The sequence below is a fragment of the Coregonus clupeaformis genome, chromosome 5 (genome assembly GCF_020615455.1).
Source record: "Coregonus clupeaformis isolate EN_2021a chromosome 5, ASM2061545v1, whole genome shotgun sequence".
Taxonomy (NCBI): domain Eukaryota; kingdom Metazoa; phylum Chordata; class Actinopteri; order Salmoniformes; family Salmonidae; genus Coregonus; species Coregonus clupeaformis.
The window spans coordinates 5,864,963-5,883,484 of NC_059196.1; the positions used below are offsets into that span (position 1 = coordinate 5,864,963).

Consider the following 18,522-nt stretch of genomic DNA (forward strand, 5'->3'; position numbering starts at 1 on the left):
AAAAAATCCTTCCTGCCTTGAACGAAGCAGGCCTATTTTCAGCCAATCAAATAAGTTTAAAATATGAAACCTGACATTAATGATTTTATCCAAAGCAAGTTTGTGACCTCAGAAGTGCATGTCATCCTCTCCTATGAGCATGGAATTTTCATCCAACTTGTCTGTCAGTAATGTTTGACTTACAAGGCATTTGTGAAGTAAAATTGGCCTCTACACATGTTATTGAATACCATTAGGCCACAGACTTAGCTCTAAATCAAGTTCCTTGAAACTAGCTCTGATAGTCTTACATTTTGTCTCAATTTAACTTCCTTGTTATGGTCCCCCCCTACTCCCACTTTTCCTGTCTAGTGTGCTTCGTGTTTGTTTCAGTGATGATCACTCTCACAGATTGTAATGGGAGTTATTCATCCTAATAACATATGTATTTATCCATTCAACAAACAAATACACCTTCTGATATAACTTTGGATTTATCCCAACAATTTCACAGATTTATCACATTGTAATAACTTTTTCGTACTAACCCTCATTTGTCCCTCTCAAGTAGTTTACAGTGCACAAACATCCCCCCTAGTGGCTGTGTCCTATCCAATCATGTGTAATTGCTGTATAAATGCTACTTACATTTTAGCACGCCACAGTAGTCTCACAGCTTGTTCATGAGGGCTTTTAGTTGGAGAGGCAGACAAGTGCCTCTAGCAAAACAGTATGGAGGAAGTGTGCCATCTGGAGAACACTAGTACAGAATATTAACAGAGCTTTCTTCACATCTTTGAAACAGGTTTATGAGAAACCAGTTAAAGGTTTCACAGCAGCTGCTGACCAGCCGTAATACATTCTACATCGTCTGAATGACCACTTCAGCTCACCAACTAACCTTGATATCATTGATGTGTCTGTTTAGGGGAACCTGAACCGCCTAAGCTGGAGGGAACACTCCAAACTAAAGGCAACTCCCTCAAAGTCAACTGGATCAAGCAGGACGATGGAGGCTCACCCATCACACACTACCTAGTCCGCTATAAACCAGTGAGTACTCACACTACCTAGTCTGCTATAAACCAGTAAGTACTGCTACAACCTAGTCTGCTATAAACCAATGAGTACTCACACTACCTAGTCCGTTAAACCAGTGAGTACTGCTACTACCTAGTCCGCTATAAACCAGTGAGTACTGCTACTACCTAGTCCGCTATAAACCAGTGAGTACTGCTACTACCTAGTCTGCTATAAACCAGTGAGTACTGCTACTACCTAGTCTGCTATAAACCAGTGAGTACTGCTACTACCTAGTCCGCTATAAACCAGTGAGTACTGCTACTACCTAGTCTGCTATAAACCAGTGAGTACTGCTACTACCTAGTCTGCTATAAACCAGTGAGTACTGCTACTACCTAGTCTGCTATAAACCAGTGAGTACTCACAATACCTAGTGTGCTATAAACCAGTGAGTGTGGCGCACTGTACAAAGCACCATAGACAGTTGTAGACAATGTGCATTCTTATGTGCATAAAATGTATGCTAATGTGCCCATGCCCTTTCAAGGAATACATTCCTAAAAGAGACTGTCAGGTATTGTATCATTAAGTTGACCCTGGCCTATTTTGTGTGTCCTTTAGAAGCGTCAGGCCGACTGGAAGCCAGAGATCCGGCTGCCCAGTGGCAGTGAGTATGTGGTTCTGAGCGGACTGGAGTGGAACATGGAGTACGATGTGTTTGTGGTGGCAGAGAACCAGCAGGGGAAGTCCCAACCTGGAACCCTGACCTTCAGAACCTCTCCAGAACCTGCTGCCATCCCAGGTAACCCCACCGTGCACAGGGCACTCACACTGGCACTGCCACACACAGCTGAGACAGCAAACTCAAACATGTCCCAAACAGGAGCCTTTTCGGTTCTCACAACCACATACATTTGACAGTACACTTAATAAGAATTAGACGTCTAGATGTTTTCGGCAGGCAAAATAGAAGAAGATAGAAGACCAAGCCAGCTGTTGGTCAGAGCTGTTCCTGGGTGTTCGCTGTGCAGCAGAAACTGTTAAAACTTTCTAACTAGAACTCTCCACTGTCTGTCCGAGAGGGTATGCCAAGAGGGTATTATTGTCTGTGAGGACCACCCAAACGAACACTTCTTTTTGACCATATCCAGAGTTAGTTTTTAACTGTTTATTTTTCGTGATGCTGGCATACATCGCACAATTTGTTTCCAATTTCCAATCTGTTAGAATTAAACTCCTACACCGAAGCTGTGTGTGACACACTGTATGAGTTTGCCTTCTCAGTGTTACAACAGGCTGCCTCCGCTATAGACAAAGGCTATCCTACTACAGTGATGGGTACAGTATGTAGATGGATGGTCTATCCTACTACAGTGATGGGTACAGTATGTAGATGGATGGTCTATCCTACTACAGTGATGGGTACAGTATGTAGATGGATGGTCTATCCTACTACAGTGATGGGTACAGTATGTAGATGGATGGTCTATCCTACTACAGTGATGGGTACAGTATGTAGATGGTGGGTCTATCCTACTACAGTGATGGGTACAGTATGTTGATGGATGGTCTATCCTACTACAGTGATGGGTACAGTATGTAGATGGATGGTCTATCCTACTACAGTGATGGGTACAGTATGTAGATGGATGGTCTATCCTACTACAGTGATGGGTACAGTATGTAGATGGATGGTCTATCCTACTACAGTGATGGGTACAGTATGTAGATGGTGGGTCTATGCTACTACAGTGATGGGTACAGTATGTAGATGGATGGTCTATCCTACTACAGTGATGGGTACAGTATGTAGATGGTGGGTCTATGCTACTACAGTGATGGGTACAGTATGTAGATGGATGGTCTATGCTACTACAGTGATGGGTACAGTATGTAGATGGATGGTCTATCCTACTACAGTGATGGGTACAGTATGTAGATGGATGGTCTATCCTACTACAGTGATGGGTACAGTATGTAGATGGATGGTCTATCCTACTACAGTGATGGGTACAGTATGTAGATGGTGGGTCTATGCTACTACAGTGATGGGTACAGTATGTAGATGGATGGTCTATCCTACTACAGTGATGGGTACAGTATGTAGATGGATGGTCTATCCTACTACAGTGATGGGTACAGTATGTAGATGGATGGTCTATCCTACTACAGTGATGGGTACAGTATGTAGATGGATGGTCTATCCTACTACAGTGATGGGTACAGTATGTAGATGGATGGTCTATCCTACTACAGTGATGGGTACAGTATGTAGATGGATGGTCTATGCTACTACAGTGATGGGTACAGTATGTAGATGGATGGTCTATCCTACTACAGTGATGGGTACAGTATGTAGATGGTGGGCCTATGCTACTACAGTGATGGGTACAGTATGTAGATGGATGGTCTATCCTACTACAGTGATGGGTACAGTATGTAGATGGTGGGTCTATGCTACTACAGTGATGGGTACAGTATGTTGATGGATGGTCTATCCTACTACAGTGATGGGTACAGTATGTAGATGGTGGGTCTATGCTACTACAGTGATGGGTACAGTATGTAGATGGATGGTCTATCCTACTACAGTGATGGGTACAGTATGTAGATGGATGGTCTATCCTACTACAGTGATGGGTACAGTATGTAGATGGATGGTCTATCCTACTACAGTGATGGGTACAGTATGTAGATGGATGGTCTATCCTACTACAGTGATGGGTACAGTATGTAGATGGATGGTCTATGCTACTACAGTGATGGGTACAGTATGTAGATGGATGGTCTATCCTACTACAGTGATGGGTACAGTATGTAGATGGATGGTCTTTGTCCATGTGTGTGGATGCAGCCTGTTGCTACATAGTTTGGCCTTAACTGATGCAGCAGCATTCCTGTACCATAGCAGGTCTTAGCTAGCTGAAACGGACTGCTTTTACTGACACCCACAGACACCTGTGTTGCAACACTACACAGCTATGCTGCGACAAACCCCTACCAGGCCTCAGGCGATGCAGAGTGCTATACTGAAACATAACAGGACTTATCCCTCCTTCTCAGTTCTCCTGTTTGTTCTTTCCTTTCTAACTCACCTCCCAGACAAACACGCATCCCATTCACAACCGTTCAACCCTCAGTTACCTAACTCATGGTTTGTGGCGTAGTCCTCTCTCACATGCTGTGCTTTTGCTTTAACTTGCTTTAAAGCTAGAATCCTTAGTTGCTACATACATTTTTTTTAAAAACTTTTAAATGAATGATAGATACCCATTGAATCTTGAAGAATATAACTTATAAATGCCTCATGGCCTTAGTTCAACAGTTGTAACCCATCAGAACCCAAAATGTAAGCTTTTTTTACTCTAAGTTTGTAAACAACATAAATGTAAACAAACACTGTATAGCCTCACAGCATGGTTAAAACTATCATTTAGAGATCATGGATGGTCAGTCCTTGCATCCATAGCTCTGTAATGAATTTCAGAGTGGTTACATTTATCTAGGCCCATCCCTCAGCTTTTTACCAAAACAGAGGCGGGGTGTCGGCATTGTTATTGTTTGCGGATTCTAGCTTTAACTGCTTGTCAGTTTAAAACTACTTCTTTAACTTTTCTTTTTTCCTCAATTCAGCTTTGTTTTCAAACTTGACATATTTTCTCTTCTCTCTCCTCTCCTCCCTCTCATCCCATTTCCCCACCCTTCTGTCCATTTCCACTCCGTTTCCCGCTCTTAATTTCCATCCCCCTTCCCCCTCTCTCTTCCCCTTTCTCTGTATCCATCTCTCTATGTCTCTGCATCTTGCCTGGTTTTGGACACTGGTGACTTCACTACATGAACATTTTCCTCATTACGTATTCTTATTTTCTAAATCTGTGTGTCGCATCTTTCGGTTGGTTTTGACTATATTTGGTTTGAGCAGCGACCCAGGGCTGTTCGTCTGTGACATACACTCTGATCTCCCTCATCCTGTCCATAGTAGCTGTGTTGCTGCTCTCATAGCTAGTTATATGAGGCGACGCTGGTCTCTCTCTCACACACACACATAGAGGAAAGAAAGCTAGCCTTTCTCTGCCCTGGTTGGCTATCTCTCTGGATGGATGCCTAGACAGACACATGTCTCTCAGTGGGTGGGGGAGTAACTAGAGAACAGACCAGCCCGATTGGCTGAACTGAACCAAAGGCAGTGGTATCAGCTTAGCCTCGTTCCAGATCTGTTTGTGCTGTATAGCCAACACGTATGGTCGTTGACAACAACCATAGGTGTTGGCTATACAGGACAAACATGTATGGGACTTGGCTAGTATCAGCTGTCTCCTACAACTCAGTACTGTACCACTCCGCTCAGCAGCATAGCACAGCTCGTAGCAGCACTCAGCACTAGAGAACTAAATGGAGCTTCCAGTTGACATTAATGAACACTAGGGTATTGAATGAGTGGTAATGTTATTATGAATTAATGAATATTGTGGTAGAGTACTGAGTGAATGGTGGTGAGTACCAGACAGTTTACAGTGAGGGAAAAAAGTATTTGATCCCCTGCTGATTTTGTACGTTTGCCCACTGACAAAGAAATGATCAGTCTATAATTTTAATGGTAGGTTTATTTGAACAGTGAGAGACAGAATAACAACAAAGAAATCCAGAAAAACGCATGTCAAAAATGTTATAAATTGATTTGCATTTTAATGAGGGAAATAAGTATTTGACCCCCTCTCAATCAGAAAGGTTTCTGGCTCCCAGGTGTCTTTTATACAGGTAACAAACTGAGATTAGGAGCACACTCCTAATCTCAGCTTGTTACCTGTATAAAAGACACCTGTCCACAGAAGCAATCAATCAATCAGATTCCAAACTCTCCACCATGGTCAAGACCAAAGAGCTCTCCAAGGATGTCAGGGACAAGATTGTAGACCTACACAAGGCTGGAATGGGCTACAAGACCATCGCCAAGCAGCTTGGTGAGAAGGTGACAACAGTTGGTGCGATTATTCGCAAATGGAAGAAACACAAAATAACTGTCAATCTCCCTCGGCCTGGGGCTCCATGTAAGATCTCACCTCGTGGAGTTGCAATGATCATGAGAACGGTGAGGAATCAGCCCAGAACTACACGGGAGGATCTTGTCAATGATCTCAAGGCAGCTGGGACCATAGTCACCAAGAAAACAATTGGTAACACACTACGCCGTGAAGGACTGAAATCCTGCAGTGCCCGCAAGGTCCCCCTGCTCAAGAAAGCACATATACATGCCCATCTGAAGTTTGCCAATGAACATCTGAATGATTCAGAGGAGAACTGGGTGAAAGTGTTGTGGTCAGATGAGACCAAAATGGAGCTCTTTGGCATCAACTCAACTCGCCCTGTTTGGAGGAGGAGGAATGCTGCCTATGACCCCAAGAACACCATCCCCACCGTCAAACATGGAGGTGGAAACATTATGCTTTGGGGGTGTTTTTCTGCTAAGGGGACAGGACAACTTCACCGCATCAAAGGGACAATGGACGAGGCCATGTATCGTCAAATCTTGGGTGAGAACCTCCTTCCCTCAGCCAGGGCATTGAAAATGAGTCGTGGATGGATATCCCAGCATGACAATGACCCAAAACACACGGCCAAGGCAACAAAGGAGTGGCTCAAGAAGAAGCACATTAAGGTCCTGGAGTGGCCTAGCCAGTCTCCAGACCTTAATCCCATAGAAAATCTGTGGAGGGAGCTGAAGGTTCGAGTTGCCAAACGTCAGCCTCGAATCCTTAATGACTTGGAGAAGATCTGCAAAGAGGAGTGGGACAAAATCCCTCCTGAGATGTGTGCAAACCTGGTGGCCAACTACAAGAAACGTCTGACCTCTGTGATTGCCAACAAGGGTTTTGCCACCAAGTACTAAGTCATATTTTGCAGAGGGGTCAAATACTTATTTCCCTCATTAAAATGCAAATCAATAAATAAAAAAATGTACATGCGTTTTTCTTGATTTTTTTGTTGTTATTCTGTCTCTCACTGTTCAAATAAACCTACCATTCAAATTATAGACTGATCATGTCTTTGTCAGTGGGCAAATGTACAAAATCAACAGGGGATCAAATACTTTTTTCCCCCACTATACATAAAGGATGTATATTCTTTTTTCACTTACTACATTGTATGTACTGTAAAGATTTTTAATGACATTAATTTTTACATGGACAAAAATATAGACAAATAACCATGTTATAATATGCTAATATTAATATTGTTGTATTATGACACATTGTGTACATACATATAAGTGGTATTGAAGCAATTTGGAACTGCAGCAGTCAATTGTGGTTATTGATTCCTGAAGAACTACAAATGTCATTGAAAACTAGCAATTTATGTTTTTATACAATTAAGTTGTGTGATTATTTTGTTCCACAACTGCATCATAAATAGACCCTAAGGTCATTACTGAATTGTTAATACTATTTTTTTGTAAATGAAGCAGAAGTACAGAGGAGCTGAAGTTCAGGGTGCTCTGTTTAGAATGGAAACTGGACAGATACCGCTAGAGATCATGTATTGTGTGGGGTAGTGCCTAGCTAGCCACACTTAAATGGTTGTTTACAAACGATCTCTTGAAGCACATATTATGCATTTTCTTCAGGTGTTTTTGGTTATGACTAATATCAAATAAAGTTGATTTAATGCATCTTAATGGGTTTGCATTTATTAGAGGGCAGGTGATTTAGATAGATGCCTTTACTGTTCCAAAGACAAGGTACAAGTCACATGTGATGTCTGTTTGAGCCCTGTCAAGGAGACATTGATCTCCCAATTTGAGCACATCAAGGTACCAGTATGCAGTTCACATCTACAAAACATCCGATTAGATGCTGTGATATCTTCAAACTATGTCAATGTGCATGACAGGTGAGTTGTCTGTGTTTTATGAAACCATTATGTAGAAAACAGAGATGGTTTCATATTCTAACAGGATGTCCACATGCATTCTGCTGTCTAACTATGGTGCCATATGTTCCTAGTGAGTCATGCTGTGTCTGTACTGTAGATATAGACGGTGAGTCTGCCCTCTCCACGGGCCTCATGGCAGGGATCCTCATCTTGGCCTTCGTCCTGCTGCTCCTGGCTGTGGATGTCACCTGCTACTTCACCAACAAGTGTGGCCTCATCATGTGTCTGTGTGGCAAGCCAGGCAGCGGGGCCAAGGGACACAACCTAGAACAGGGCAAGGCTGCATTCCTGTGAGTGTCTACTGTCTCAATATGGCACCCTATTCTCTAGACAGTGCACTTCTTTGGACCAGGGTCCATAGGGAGTAAGGTGCATTTGGGATGCAGCCATAGACTGAAAAAGGATTCTGCACACTTCAATCAGATGCAATCTCACAGTTTTCATTTGCTAATCTTTGGGTCCGTAATGGTTTGTCTATTGTCTACCTTCTCTTGATCAGGCATTACATCATTTTCATTATGCAGTAGTTCTGTGTTACTGAGATCCTGGAGTCTGTTGTCATGGTGTCCATGTAATAATCCTAGAATCCTCTTTGGTCCACAGAAAGGACGAGTCCAAAGAGCCGATAGTGGAGGTGAGGACAGAGGTTGAGTGCACAGCCAATCACAACGCAGGAGGACCCACAGAACCCAATGAGACCACACCCCTTACAGAGCCAGAGTGAGTATAGCTTGACATACTGACACCCACACACACATACATACATACACACACACACACACACACACACACACATGTCATTGTTAGGCTAAAGCACAGTACACTCCTCTTGTAAGAATCACAGTATTCCTGCACAATTTTGAGTACATTGTAATTAATGGAATGTTTATGACTTTTTGAGCATAGGCAGTTGGTTTATACATATGTCTGTGATTCCTATAAGCAGAGTGCACCGTCGTGTGCTCATGTGTTTATGCTTTTTGTTGAAATTTCTCTATAGTCACATTCACACTGCACTTAGCCCAGGGTTAACAAATGATTGTGTGAAAGGAGGGTTAGCTAACCCTAGGCTAGTTTTAACCCAGGGTTAAGGATAGCCCTGGTCTAACAACATGCAGTGTGAAAAATCCTTGTGTGTGTTGTAGTTTCTTGTGTGGTTGTTTTGGGGAGGGGGTGTTTTTGCTGCAACAATACATTTTTCTCAGGAGGATTTTCTCAGGAAATTTCTCAGGAGGTTTAGCTTTTCGATATCAAGTTTGAATCGCTACCAGTCAAAGACGTGGATAGATCCACTGTGCTTTTGTCCTCCTGTATATGGTGAACTTGATGAAACCAGTCTAAAAACTGAGACATTGAAAAACTGGAGTCACATGATATGAGTGTCTGGTTCTATTCAACCCTTCAGGTGGTTGTGTGTAGTGATGTGGTTTCCTTTAGAAAGACCTCTGTGTTTTCAGTTCATGTTCTCCATGTTAGTCTGTGCATTTGCAGTGTCCTTTGTTATTTGATGTGTTTTCACTGCATGGAACCCCCTTGTGTGTCCTTTCTCTCAAGTTGATGTTGGCTGCTCTGTGTGTGTGATCTCAAACGGCATGCCTCCCCTAACCCTAACCTCCTACCTGCTCCTCCTCTCCACCCCTCCTCCTCAGTCCCTCACGTCGTGTCCCAGTCACCTCAGTGTCTAGTGTGTGTCTCTGTTCTCTCCCTGCTCTCTCTCTCAGGCTGGCCGCTCACACTGCTGCCCTGGCTCTGGACACCCTCTCGTCCGTAGCCACCATCTCTGACACAGCCAACACAACCTATGACCCCGCCCAGGACAGCCCCTCTAGCGAGAGCACCACCCTCACCTGTAGCCTGTCTGCCCCCGCCACTGACCCCCTGTCTGCCCCCGCCACTGACCCCCTGTCTGCCCCAGCCACTGACCCCCTGTCTGCCCCAGCCACTGACCCCCTGCCTGCCGCTGCTCCTGCCCCGGCACCCACCCCAGAGTCCAACACAGCCCCCCCCAACCCCCCTCATCTCGACCTCAGACATCACAGCTAGAGTAGCCCCCCTGTTAGACCTTCTGGGAGACAGCTCTCCTAGAGCGGAGGACAAAATGTCTGCCACTGCTGTTAGTTCCACAGATAGCCCTAAATCTCCTAGAAAGTCCTCTATTCCAATACCACCTCGGCGTCGAAACTCTAACAGACCTGCTCCTTCACCTCCCACTCCCAAGAGCCCCACACCTACCCACTCCACCCCCTCTCCTACCGTGGCCCCCAAGAAATCTGCCCCAGACAGTCCCTCTCTTGCCCCCTCAACTGCCTCTCCTACCCAAAACACCAGGAAAGCTGCTCCTATTGCCCCAGACAGCCCCTCTCCTGCTCCTACGGCGTTCACCCCCACTGTCCTGGACTCTAGTACACCAGCCCATGACACTGACAAACCTGACTCTACTACCAAAGACACTCACACTCCTGCCCCTAAAATAGACCCCACTACCACAAACACTCCCATATCTGTCCCTACTGCTCCTACTACTGCCTTCAATGCTGACAGGACTGCTGCTATCGTTCATGAGGACTCAACCAAATCTGCCCCTTTTTTCCCAGAAATTCTCACTCCTACTCCTGCTCCCACAAGTGGCCCCATACCTGCCCCTAATGCTCCCACTGCCCCGAGCTTTGCCACAACTGCCCCCACGGTCACTATCACACCTGCCTCTACTACCTACGACACCGTAACACCCACCCTGACCACCCACATGCCCACCACCACAGAGCCCCAAGCCCCAAGCCCCAGAGAGTTAGAGTTGACCAATGGGGTGGAGACTAAGAGCCCATCCCTGCCCCCAGCAGAGCCCACTAGGTTTCAGAGTAGTCCCACTCCCTTTCCTGCCCCTGTCCCTTCCTCCACCTCCTTCATGGCTAACGGAGACGGGTTCGGGGCAGACCTCCAGGCCTCAGTCCCCCCTGCTCTGGAGGAGTAAGACAGTCTGGCCAAGGCTGCTCCACTCAACGACGAGTATGGCTTCCTCTAGAGGTTTATACGTGTCAATGTTTTTGTGTGCCCATTCAACTTCTATTTTATTATCGCTCAGTCTCCACTTTGCCATTTGTCCTGTGAAGTAAAGTGAAATTGTAGTAGTCAGTTGTGGTAACAGTGGTGATAATTAATGAGACCTGTGTAATGGTGACAGAAGTGCTGTAGTCATTGCCATGGTAGTGGTTGTGTGGATGTGTGTGCAACATCATGTGGAGTTGTACTGTACTGTATGGTAGTATGGTACTCCTTGTAGAGCGTGTTGTGGAGGTTGTGCAGTAGCAGTGTTGTAATGCTGCGCTTATGCTGGGGATAGGGCCAAAAGACTAGATCTTTCACTCACCCCGCCTAATGTCTATACAACGGTAGGGCAGACACTGCAACAGACAATCATTTGGTTATTATGTGGTCCTTAGTGCTGCTCTATCGCTTTGACTCAGAGGTGCTCTGTAATTATATTACTTGTGCTGGTATCAATCGTCTAACAATTACTACCTATGGCTATTGTCAAAAAATATATTGGAAAGGTAGCGTTAAGAGAGTTGGGCCAGTAACCGAAAGGTCGCTGGTTCGAATCCCCAAGCCGACTAGGTGAACAATCTGTTGATGTGCCCTTGAGCAAGGCACTTAACCCTAATTTCTCCTGTAAGTCACTCTGGATAAGAGCATCTGCTAAAATTTAAATGTGTGTATTTGGGATGTTTTTTGTTTGAACACAGCTGTTGTTGTTTTTTTATGAATGTTGTTGTTTTTCTATTACATTGCAGGTAGACTGTAATGAGTGTTCATTTCTAACATTTTCTCCATTGCAGGAAGATATTTGGAGAGGAGAAAAGTAAAGTGGAGGAGTCGGAGGTGAAGACAGCCCTGTCAGAGGTGACCACAGAACACAACGATGTCACACAGACAAACGCCAGCGACAGCAAAGCATGATTGGGCAGCCTTAGCCCATCTAAAATGGCGGCGGCAGCAACACTCATTACAGTCTGCAGGAGTTTTTATTTCCAGTGCCCTTACTGCATTTCCAGAACAACAACAACATGAGTTTGTGCAATAGCACAATCTGATTGTGCAAAAAATGTTACTCTCACATTTGATTTGTTTCTCTACACCCATGGAACACTAAAGAACACCATTCAAGTGATCTCAAGTGGTATAGGAGACAAAATTCTAGTTTTTACAAGTTTAGAATTGTTTTCAGTGCGGTTGCAGATAAACAATGGATTATTCAGGAACATTACACTGAGTGTACAAAACATTAGGAACACCTTCCTAATATTGAGTTGCACACCCTTTTGCCCTCAGAACAGCCTCAATTCGTCGGGACATGGACTCTACAAGGTGTCGAAAGGATTCCACAGGGATGCTGGCCCATGTTGACTCCAAAGCTTCTTACGGATGTGTCAAGTTGGCTGGATGTCCTTTGGGTGGTGGATCATTCTTGATACACATGGGAAGCTGTTGAGCGTGAAAAACCCAGCAGCATTGCAGTTCTTGACACACTCAAACCAGTGTGCCTGGCACCTACTACCATACCCCGTTCAAATGCACTTAAATATTTTGTCTTGACCATTCACCCTCTGAATGGCACACATGCACAATCCATGCCTCAATTGTCTAAAGGCATAAAAATCATTATTTAACTTGTCTCCTCCCCTTCATCTACACTGATTGAAGCGGATTTAACAGGTGATATCAATAAGGTATCATAGCATTCACCTGGTCAGTCTGTCATGGAAAGATCAGGTGTTCCTAATGTTTTGTACACTCAGTGTATAATATATATGAAGAGATTGACTATATAGACATTATTTTATTATTTCCATGTTACATTGTTCAAATGTTTGAGGGTTAGTCTCATCGAATAGTCTCATCGAATAGTTTGTTTGCATGTCTGATTTGCAAATGGTTCTTAATGTTTTGTTTTAAACATTTGACTGTTTTACTCTTTATGTCTGTATTAAGGTGGGTTATCATACAGATTGTTTTCATGTTTCAAACATAAGTTAATTGATTTGGTTAACACCACTTTTCCATGCTCCAAGGCAAGCTCTGATTGACAGAGACTGACCAGCTAGCAGCCCACAGGTTTTCGGGTTTCGGAGAAAGTCATGTTATCATAGACATGTATCAGGTGTTATCATATGAGATGTCTTCAACTCACCTTACCTGGGGGTTCATGAAATGAATACTATATTGTGCTAAATGGAGAAGTGCGTATTGAGCAGCTAATATTGTCCCGGTATTCACAGTGGAACACAAGATAGAACAAAGCCAAACAGATCCAGTGGTTCTCACAGAGAAAGGTTGTAGAGAAGAACTTTAAGTGATCTATGTGAATGTCTCATCATGACCCAAGCTTCACCACCTCCTTGTTTTAACATCAACTATGATTAGTATCTTATCATATTCACAAGAAAACAAATCAAATGCCTGACTTTTATCATTTAAAATGGTGTTTTTGAAGCAAAAATCTTTAAAAGCATTTTTGTACGCTCTAAATGGAAAGGTTTCTTTTCCACTCCTGACTGCGAGCTTGTGCACTGTGACTGTGTCAATGGATTGTCTTGTCGTCACTTTAAATAATATCTGCATAGCTTTGTTGTGAAAGGTTTACCCGTATATATAATTTTTTTTATTGTATCTATAAAAACAGTACAGCAAATGACTTAATGTGGTCATTGTGACACATACAGTATATATACAGTTGGAGATCTCTCCCCATCACACAGCGGTCTACTGTGGCCTGTAACACAGCCTGGGGAGATAAGTTGAGTTTTTGGCATGATAAATTCAAACTGTACTTTATAAAATATGTGTAACAGAAACCCAAATAGACATGCCTATGTTTATTTAGGCAATGCGAGTTTCATATTGAGTTATGCGAGGGAGTTATCAGAATGAGGTCTGTTCAGGCCTATAAAACGCTTTTTTTTAGTCCCCAGGTGTTGTTCAAGTGTTCTGTAATGTTGTCTTTGAATTTAGTTTGTTTTTGTACAATAGCAGGCATCATGAGCTTGCTGCCTGTTGAGTTTATAATACCAGAGACAGAGGGCAGGGTGGTAATCTGACAACAGAAGAAAACAACACTCCAAAATGTTAATATGTTTTACTGCCACTTTCATGTAAACAATCATTCCCCTCAGTATTTCAGTGGCATGGAACAGTCATGCCAGAACCTGTACAATACAACTGTCTGCTGTTGTCATCCTCCTACCCCGTCCCCTGTCTCTGGAGCCTCTTGTTTTTATTTGGTCAAACCCAGTGCACCTTTCTGCTCTCAGTGGTGTACAGTCTGAGTACTAACCCATTTACAAAATAAAACAAGGTTTTGGAACCTCACGCTGTTTACCATTGTTTTCATGGCAAATCCTTGTTTTCTATCATTATATTATATTACTAGTCTGCCCTTTTTCCCATCTCATGTTTGTAGATGTAATATACAAGTGTGAGCACTAGGTGGCATGAAATGACAATTTACAAATGTAGTATTTTTTGCCAGATTATATCAATATCCTTGAGGATAAAGTAATATGACTCCTTGATGAAGGTTATTAAATGATTACCTTCTAGATTAGGTGAAGAGATGGGAGAATGTTAGATGGTAATAGAGTATAATAATGTGTTGGTGTTGCTGTATTCCCTGAGTCCCTGAGTTAGTGACTCTTGTTGCTCCTCTGTCTAGACTAGAGGGACTAATAGAATTGTAATGAGTCAAGGTCAGATCCATATCACCCAGGCAGTTCTACCAGTATTTTAAAAATCTGAATTTATAATATTTCATTAAGTGATTAATAATGGTTAATTGAACTAATTGGTTTCAATTGCATCTGGATCTAAAGGCTACTGACTTTTATTCACCCTTCCCAAAACCCAGGTCGTGAGGACTGTTGCCCTGTAGATGTCTCTCTTTCCAGCCTTGATAGAACCGGGAACAGAGGACAATCCAAAGCTGTGACGTCGCCTGGGTGATGATTTGCCTACTTGGAGTGTGGATGAGTTTGGAGTGGGTTCTGTGAATTGCCTTGCCATGATGTTGCCTTAATGATAATGCAATCGGCTAAATGAGGACATAACAGGCCACTAAGGTAAGGGGAATGATAGAGAAAAATAGTTGTCTTTCTACGTTCTCTATTGCAAGAATACTGCCATTGCACAGGTGATTCGAATATACTTTCTGAAATAGCTATTATTCAACCTATATGCAATTCATGAAAAATTTTGAATTATTAATTTACATATTTACTAAATGGCAATCCCTTTGTGTTTGTTTTTGTATACACGGTCGCATTTCCAAACATGTTATTGAGAGTAAAGTTTGCCCGCAGTTACAGTAACAGGGATTTACAAACTTGACTGCTTAGTATGCTCGCGGTACGATCAGACAGAGAGAGACGTGACTGAGCCGTGCTGTGCCGTGCGCCCAGGCTATGTGTTGCTCCTATACAGTTTAACATTATGGCGATAATGAATTATTTCATGTTTACTTTAGTAACTAGATAATTTTAAATGTTGGTGTTTTGGGGTAGGAATTCGTGATTCTATCAGAGCTCAGTTTGCACCTGATGCGCTCTGTTGCGGAACTACCCAGGCTGAGTTTCAACATGACCCATTAAGTGGATATGGGTCAGTGGTCACTGAAGGTCAGAAAATATAACCAATAATCATGTAACTATTTGTCGTAGCATTTATTTAAATGAGCATAGGCTATATTGGTTGGAGTGGCCACCCCTACAAACATTACGCCTCCATCACACCGACAGTGTTTTTGCGCAAAATGGTACCAGCATCATCTGGATGTATGTTTATTCCCCTGTAGCTCAGTTAGTAGAGCATTGCGCTTGCAACGCCAGGGTTGTGGGTTCGTTTCCCACGGGGGGCCAGTATGAAAATGTATGCACTCACTAACTGTAAGTCGCTCGGATAAGAGCGTCTGCTAAATGACTAAAAATGTAAAATGTGTGCAACAGAAGTTCAACATTCACCTTCTGCTACCATTTCTGTCAAGCGTTCTACACATACAGTTTGATGCATACATTCGATTAATCCAACGTATACACTACACAGAACGTGCTGCAAGGCAAACGCAGCGTTCCATTGGAAGTTAATGTACTTCTGTTATACCAAAATGTTGAACCTATCGAGGCGTTAGAAAAGCGCTCCAGATGTGTGTGATTGTTCAACATTCACCTTCTGCTATCATTGCTTTCAACCCGTTGACCACACAGAACGCACTGGAACTGCCTCTGCAAGGCAAACGCAACGTTCCAATGGAAATGAATGTACTTCTGGTGTGCAATAACACAGTCGGTGTGTTCAAAGCATAACGCTTCGATCACACCGACATGGTTTTGTGTATTGGTACACCAGAAGTACATTCATTTCCAATGGACGCTGCTTTTGCCTTGCAACATTGCGTTGCAGAGGCAGTTGCAGTGCATTCTGTGTGGTGCATACTTTGGATTTATCAAACCTATTAGTCAAACTGTATGCGTAGACAGCTGGACAGAAATGAAGCAGAAGGTGAATGTTGAACTTTATGTTGCACACATATTCAGATGATGCTGCGTACTATTTTGCGCAAATAGACTGTAGGTGTGATCGAGGCGTAATACATTTACAACACGTGATAGTGTATGGCTCTGTCCGTTTGCAGCCTATGGCATATAGACAGTGGCGGTTCTAGACACATTTTACTAGGGGGGCCAAGGAGGGGCCAGTGTTTAATCAGGGGGGCACACATAAAAAAACTGGCAACACATGATATTCAAAGATTATAAACTTTATTTTACTTTAAAATCATATGACATTTATTATAACACGTATTTTGTACAAGAGTGCAGATGCAAGAGAGATAGTGCCATAAAAATGAAAAAATAAATAAATAAATAAAAATTAAAAAGTACAGGGTACAAATACAGGGTTCATATTCAATGTGAACAAAACTCCAGGATACAACAAAGGGTACAACAATGTGCCATTTCCCTATTTATGGAAGCCCCACTACTGTGGACAGTTGATTCCACATTTTGTTTTAAGAAAGAAAACTTTCTGAGTGATTTATAAACAAAACACACTACCCTGTATCCATTTAGGTAAAATAAACCAAATCAGAAAAGAAATTCAATTCAAAGAGGCTTTACTAGCATGACCATATTGACATACAGTATTGCTAAAGCACATAAACAGGGAAACGTGTTACACATTAACATCCAGTAGTCCAATAGGATGCAGACAATAAACATTAAGTTAACATTCGTTTAAAAGCAACAATCATGTCAACACAATGTAGCAATATGAACAACACTGATGGATATCAGCAACAACATGAAAACAAGAATATTACAGGTGTCTGTGTGTGTGTGTGTGTGTGTGTGTCTGTGTCTTTGTGTACTTCACTGTCAGTTGATGAGCAGGTGTACAAAAAAAGGCTTTACAACATATATGGGCAAGTCCATTTAGGACAGCACATTTCCACCATAGTTCACATTAGAAAAAATGACAGCATGAATGCTCACTAAACAAACATATACTACATATACCTTTTTATACACATTTTTTTCAGTAATTTTTTAAGAGTGAAAGGGAAGTAAGCAATCGCTCATCATAGGATCATACATATTTCAGTTACAATATTAGTTACAATATTAGTGTTAGTTAGATCATCATGTCAAAGCTGGACCTGCAAAGTCTGAACGACACAAGTGTGCAATGATTGGAGTGATTTTGTTTCTTTTTTTCTTGCTTTGCTTGTTTTCAAAAGGAAAAATCATAGTTGGTAAAAAATAAAATAAACTTTTGTTGAAAGGTATCACACTGTATAATTTACAAATATCTAAAGAGGTTTAGTGGATGCCATAAAACATCTGTGGAGCTTGAAGATTTGTAGTACATAGATGTTTGGCAGAGATAATTCAAAAGAATAAAATCATAAACTCTATCTATCTATCGAGAGAGAGAGAGAGAGAGAGAGAGAGAGAGAGAGAGAGAGAGAGAGAGAGAGAGAGAAGTGTTTCCTTAGAGCAGTACATGCAGCAATCACTTAATGGAGTGATGTCATAATGGGCCACAAAACTTTGGGGATGTGGATGGAAAGTTACAGGCAGGAGAGGGAACCAACAGAAGCAGGTCTTGAGACATGAGTTTGCCCCTTTTTGAAAACCTCTTGAGAGAGGATTGGTGGGATATATATACATACATACAAACATACATACACTCTAGTAGTGTGTGGAACTACTGGTACTGTGAGGGAAAAAAAAGATAGATGATGTAAAATGAAAAATAAAACAAGCTTCAGCTTCTTAAGACACGGTGGGTTCATCTAAGTAGACACATGTAACTTCATGTGGACACCAGACTGTCTTTGTCTACACATCTAACTTCATATGGACCCCAGACCGTCTCTGTTTACACATGTAACTTCATATGGACACCAGACTCTTTGTCTACACATGTAACTTCATATGGGCACCAGACTGTCTCTGTCTACACATGTAACTTCATATGGACACCAGACTGTCTTTGTTTACACATTTAACTTCATATGGGCACCAGACTGTCTCT

The 18,522-nt window shown here is 42.5% G+C and overlaps 1 protein-coding gene across 13 annotated transcripts in view; it reads left to right on the forward strand.

Moving 5' to 3' along the window:
* Nucleotides 1-12,267, forward strand: part of LOC121559508 (neural cell adhesion molecule 1) — a 120,085-nt gene extending 107,818 nt beyond the window's left edge. For 8 of the 13 annotated variants that reach the window (XM_041872750.1, XM_041872751.1, XM_041872752.1 and 5 more), the window contains 3 exons: nt 908-1,032; nt 1,624-1,804; nt 4,925-5,516. In XM_041872750.1, the coding sequence (XP_041728684.1) occupies nt 908-1,032; nt 1,624-1,804; nt 4,925-5,004 (386 nt within the window). In that variant the 3' untranslated portion in view covers nt 5,005-5,516. Of the gene's footprint in view, nt 1-907; nt 1,033-1,623; nt 1,805-4,924; nt 5,517-8,032; nt 8,226-8,538; nt 8,656-11,771 lie in introns of those variants that run through there. The other 5 variants (XM_041872746.1, XM_041872753.1, XM_041872754.1 and 2 more) reach the window with 1 other exon arrangement.
* The last annotated feature ends 6,255 nt before the right edge of the window (nt 12,268-18,522 follow it).